At 44.2% G+C, this 6,074-nt stretch overlaps 1 protein-coding gene across 1 annotated transcript; it reads left to right on the top strand.

The window, feature by feature from the left end:
- The first annotated feature begins 4,911 nt into the window (after positions 1-4,911).
- On the top strand, positions 4,912-5,847 carry LOC111140405 (olfactory receptor 8S1-like). The gene has a single exon (XM_022492667.1). It carries the CDS (start codon positions 4,912-4,914, stop codon positions 5,845-5,847), a length of 936 nt encoding a protein of 311 aa, XP_022348375.1.
- The last annotated feature ends 227 nt before the right edge of the window (positions 5,848-6,074 follow it).

Genomic DNA, 6,074 nt, shown 5'->3' with positions numbered 1-6,074 from the left:
TGTGGTTTTGATTTGTATTTCCCTGATGCCGAGTGATGTGGAGCACTTTTTCATGTGTCTGTTGGCCATCTGGATGTCTTCTTTGCAGAAATGTCTGTTCATGTCTTCTACCCATTTCTTGATTGGATTATTTGTTCTTTGGGTGTTGAGTTCCAGCAGTTTTCCTTTAAATCTCTTTCTTATTCTCTTGATTTTAAGCAGCCTCCCCCAAGCCTAATAATAGTGTCTTCTAGGCTTTAAATAATTGCCTTAATTCAGAAACTTATAATACCACCCTGGAGAGAACCCTTGTGCACTAAATTTACCTTTCTTTTAAGTCCAAACTGTGGTTAGTGAGTCCAGAGCTCGACTTCAGGCTGGGACTTCAGGGAATACAGGGCAGCGGCCCAGCTTCCTCTGGAGGCCCCCAACCCAGCCCAGAGCTACCTATGTCCAAAGAACCTTCTGATTGGCTCTGGTGGAATCTTCTCTCTTTCGTGATGCTCTTAGAAGAGGATTCAGAATCACAGATGGAATGAAGGAAGACCAGGCTCACTACTGCACCTGAGATCATGTGAGAAGGAATTCACAAAATGGGTGCCTGTTTTTCAGAATAGGAGCTTCTTTAGACAAGTTCTCCTTGTCTTTCCATATAGTGGCCTCCGTTGCAGAATGACACCACTCTCCTGTAAGTTGTGCTGGAGAATAAACCTGATGCTGTGATATATCCATTTCTTCCAGAGCTGGAACTATTCTAATTTCCTTCACTCACTGACGGCAAAGAAAATAGGCCATGTACTCTGTAAAAAAATGCTTGTGACAGGGGTTCTCTTACCAGGATTTACCTACCAAGCATCTGCTTGTGATGGGGAACACAGAACATGTGGAGTTGCTTCCTCCAAGAAAAGCCAGCAGAATGGTAAAATCTTCTCTGGGTTTCTGGTGGTTCCCCCTATTCTCTGCCTGTGAAGTTCTCTGTACGCTTCACTTCTGCTGTTTATCCTCTCCCACATCTCCACCTCATGATCTTTTGTCCTAAAGCTCCTGCTGCACCCGTTCTTTGTCCCTAAGCTAGAGGTGGGAACATCCCACTCCTTGGCAGACATCTCCCTGGATGGGACTCTATCTCTGTTTGTCTGAATGGTGCATTAGTTCCAGCTGCCTTGGACACTTTCTCTCCCTCCCTGCTTCACACTGAGGACGGTGACAATTTAAAATCTAGGCATCAATCCTCTCGTGCTTCAGGATCCCAAAAGATTGCAAAAAACTGCGATGAAACAAGGGAATCAGAGATAGGGACTACACCATCAGAGCCACGTATTTTCCTGCTTGCTCAGTACAACTGTTAGAAGCACCGTAGACTTGTTCTTGTTATTGAAGTCACCTGAGAACTAGTCACCTTGTAACACTGTGAATGGTCCAAAAGAGCAGAGGAGAGGCAGCTCTGAGAACCACTTCAAGTGGATGAAGATTGTCTTAGGTCCCTCCTGCTCCCAAGGCTGACATCCTTCTCCCCCATGCAGATTCCTCCCGCATGCACTTAGGGTCTGAACAGCACAACCCAGCTCACAGGATCCCTGGAGCCTCCTTGTCTAGTCTGACCTTCTGCACACACCCTTCATTCATTTCTTCATTCCAAAGATGGCTTTAAGCAGCCAGTGTGCAAGGCACTTGCACAAACACTAAGACTCTCTCATTTAATGGAAACATGCTGTCAAATAGCTTCCTCTTTGGGCAAGATTGGGTAATTAAGATCATAGCTCCAGCAGAATTGTTCTCAACTTTGGGCTTGATCCTTAAGTCCCCAACATAAATCTGTGATTTGCTGTATTAACAGCTGGATTGGAAAACGTGCTGATTTTCTTTAACCTCCTGAGAGGCACAAAGTCATGAACGTAGCCAGTAATCTGCTGTATCTCTTTGAAGGAGATATTCATTGCATTACCAGGTGTCTGGTGGATATGACGTGTCTGTGTTGGCAAAAAACTGGAACAGGCATTCGCCTAAGACACTGCTGAAATCCTCCCCTTTGACGGCTCCCACCTCTCCTCAGTCTCCCTGTCTTTCCTTTTAGTTGTGTCCTCTCCACAATCCATATCCTACATCTGCCTTCAGTCTACTATAGCTCAGGATTAAATGAGGCCAATATCTTCCCTTCCCAAGAGTGACTGCAAGTGCGCTTTATTTTCATGCTTAATTGGTCGAGGATTTAAATGGAAATAATCATTCCTGGTCATGAAAGAAGTTTCAGGCATCAAGTTGATGAATTGTATAAGGACAGCGAATGGTGAGGGGGAGGGAGATTCCTTTCTCTGTGACAACTTGAAAATCACAAGAGAGAAGTAGCTGTTGCCTTCATTTATGCAATATGTGGATGTAGGGCAGGGGAGAACAGGATTCTCCACAAATGCTACAGGGTTCTTCAGATGACAGCTTGAAGCCCCTGTGGACATCGTAGCCAGGTGCTCCTTGTGAGTGACAGTGGAAGAATAGAGGCGATTTTCAGGATAGCCACATCCATACATATTTTGAAATACAGAGATCTTTGGAAAGAATGGCTTCCACTTATCATTTTGCTTGGTTTGTATAGATTCAGATATAGTGTTTGGTTTCACTGGTATCTGCAATTTTACCCATGCAGGATCCTCAAAAGTAACTTCTCCAGCCAGTGGTGCTTCACCATCACTGGATCGAAGCTCATGTCCTACAGGCACATAACGGAGAACATTGCCCTACTTGTCCCGGGACACAGGTAATCCAGACTTGAGTCTGAGATGGACTGAGGTGGGACTGATGCATTTTTTAATGGGATCAGAATTTAAACATTTCATGATATAAGTTAGTGCCTGCACATGGATTCCTGGCAAAACTTGAAGGGTCAGAGGCAGGGCTCTCTGGATCGGTAAGATTAAATATTTCTATGATACGGAAGCCTACAATGGGATCAGACAGTGGACTGGCAGACAAAAACAGAATCCGGGTAAGTTAGCCTCAAACGTTCAACTGAGGAAGGAATCATCACATAGGGCAGTGACTCACTACATAGTCTAAGATGTTAGGGGTCAAAGTGAGTTCTTAGCATCATCATTAATCTAAATGGCTCACCATCTGGTCCTCCTGGTTACACAGCTGACACTTAGAGCAAGAGGATGAGAGAAGCATTGTTTATAAGAAAACTATAAGCCTTTTCCATCTGGTCCTCATGGGGCCATAAAAGAATAACACGTCCACACTAACAACATAAGCAGCTTCTTGTGCAGTGGTAGCCACAGTGCTTGTGGGTTTTACCAATATGAGATCACAAGAAAGAGGATGAGCAGCAGCATGAGACAGTGTGCTCTGTGTAGACATCCTTGAAGTTCAGCAGCAGGGCCCTCCATGCTGCGTTGAGTAGGAGGGCCAGCAGCAATGGTGGACAACAATGTCAGCAGTTCTCCTCACAGGGGCCAGTGCTGTGGGGGTCCATGGAGGAAGGGATGAGCCTGTGCGGAGGGCAGTCAAGAAGTCTTGTCTGAGGCACACAGGAGATGCCACAGAGAGGCTCCCAAAATAATCAGACAGAAATTTGAGAGGTAATCAGAAGCTAATGGTGATTGTCCTTGTCAAGTTGTGGTCCCTGTTCTCATGGAGCTCACAGCTGGGAAGGGGAAAAAATATCTCACATATTCTCACATGTGAGAAAGATATCTCACATGAGACAGACACAGAATTCAGACTATGACATAAGGCACCTGAGAACAAGTGGCCTAGTGATTTGAACAGACAGCTGTGAGTCAAGGAGGAAGCAGTTGGTACAGGGCAAAAGGAAAAAATCAAGGTTATAGGTGACATTGGAAGGTCCATGAGAGTTAGGTCAGTGGAATTAAGAGGAGAACATACAGAGAAAAAGATGAGCAGATACACAGACGCAAACAGACCTTTCTGGTATCAAAAGAAGCCAAAATGACTGAAACTTTAAGGGCAGATGAGGAAGAATTTAAAGGTCCAAGTAAGAAAAGTGTTCATCATCACTGTGACTAAGCCTAGACACTGGGCTATAATTAGAAGAAAAAAAAAACCGTAATTTATTTCCTCTTTCTTCTGCTGTTGTCAACATGACATTACAAAATATCCCTTAATATCAGACTACTCACAGGTAAAATGGGGATAAAATTCCTTACCCTGGGGCTACTAATTCCCTATCCAATCATAGAGCTGCCTTGAAACAATTTAGGTAAGTGTTTAAGAAAGTGCTCCATGTTTAATAAGCTCTTATTAAAATTAAATGCTCTGTATGAAGTAATGATCAGGGACACAAGACTTTCATGGGCCCCAGTCACTTCTGCCTTCCTAGGTCCATTTTCCATAAAACTACACTAAAATTTATACTTTATGATTGCAGTTTATGAGATGACTATAATCCAGTCTGCATTATATTCACTTTTTCTTCTGATCTTAAAAGAAATTTAATATTTTAATTTAATTTTTAATAATCTTTGTTATCAATCAGGTAAGAATGGTACATATTTTGCCTAATGGAGATCAAATCTGGTAAGGAGCCATTAGATGATTTTAAACAAAAAATTATGGTTGAGAAATTGAAGAAAGAAGGTTTAAGACCCCTGCGAATATGTGTTAGAATTTTTAGGATTTCTATACTCGAGGAAGAATGCAATAGAATCTAAATGCAACGAATGTGTAGGTGAACCAGAGAGATCTTTTTTTCCAGTTAAATCCCTATAAAAGAGGAAGAAGATTCTCTGAAATATGCAAAGACTGTGACCCAGAATCGATGATAACCAAACAGGATAAAAGCTCTTCCTGATATACAGTGAAAGCAGTTTGGAGATGTCTGAGCAGAGCGAAGGCAGAGCAGGGAGGGATATAGGGTAAGAGGAATGATGACAGATCTCATCTCTACTTCTGTTTTATCCAGGGAAACCCCCTCCACAAATGGCCTGGAGGAACCACAGCACCATCACTGAGTTTATTCTCACCGGGCTGTCCAACAACCCTCACATCGAGGCTCTGCTCTTTGTGTTCTTCCTGGGGATTTACCTCCTGACTGTGACAGGGAACCTGATGATGCTGCTGGTGATCAGGACTGATGCCCGCCTCCACACACCCATGTACTTCTTCCTGAGTAACCTGTCCTTCCTAGACCTCTGTTTCTCTTCAGTCACTGAGCCCAAGCTACTTAAGGACCTTCTGTCTGAGAAGAAAACCATCTCGGTAGAGGGCTGCCTGACTCAGGTGTTCTTTGTGTTTATTACTGCAGGGACTGAAGCCTTTCTGCTCTCAATGATGGCCTATGACCGCTATGCTGCCATCTGCCACCCACTGCTCTATGGCCAGGTGATGAGCAGCCAGTTCTGTGTGAGGCTGGTTTTCATCTCATGGTGCCTGGCCTCTTTCAATTCAGTCGTAATTTTGCTCTTGGCTCTTAACCTGGACTTCTGTGAGGCCCAGACCATACACCACTATACTTGTGAGCTGCCCTCCCTCTTCCCTCTTTCTTGCTCTGATATTTCCATCAATATTGACATCTTGATCTGCTCCATCTTATTGCATGGGCTTGGAACTTTCCTCCCAATCTTCTTCTCCTACGCCCGTATTGTCTCTACCATCCTGAGCATCAGCTCCACCTCAGGCAGAACCAAGGCCTTCTCCACCTGCTCCTCCCACCTCATTGCAGTGACCCTGTTCTTTGGCTCAGGGTTGATTCGTTACCTGATGCCCACATCTGGCTCCTCCCTGGATATGCTCTCCTCCTTGCAGTACAGTGCAGTCACACCCTTGCTGAATCCCCTCATCTACAGCCTAAAGAACCAAGAGGTGAAGGCGGCTGTGAGAAGGACACTGGGCAAAATCCTACACTATTTGAGGTAGTGAACAAGGACACAGAGTGTGGCAGATGAGTTTGCCTTGCCAACTGCTTGAACCTCAGGTAGAATTCTGGACCACTAACTGGAAGGGAGCCCTAAACCACCCTCTCCCTGGCTATACTGCCAACAAAAAATAAAATACGTAAAATCATATCTTATTTAGCTCTTTAGATATAAGGTCAATTTTTAATTCTGCCCCTTTGCATCATCAGCACCACTTCTTTTGTAGAG

The sequence above is a fragment of the Enhydra lutris genome, unplaced genomic scaffold (genome assembly GCF_002288905.1).
Source record: "Enhydra lutris kenyoni isolate GAN:26980312 unplaced genomic scaffold, ASM228890v2 scaffoldscaffold880, whole genome shotgun sequence".
Classification (NCBI taxonomy): domain Eukaryota; kingdom Metazoa; phylum Chordata; class Mammalia; order Carnivora; family Mustelidae; genus Enhydra; species Enhydra lutris.
This window is presented reverse-complemented; position numbering and strand designations above follow the sequence as displayed.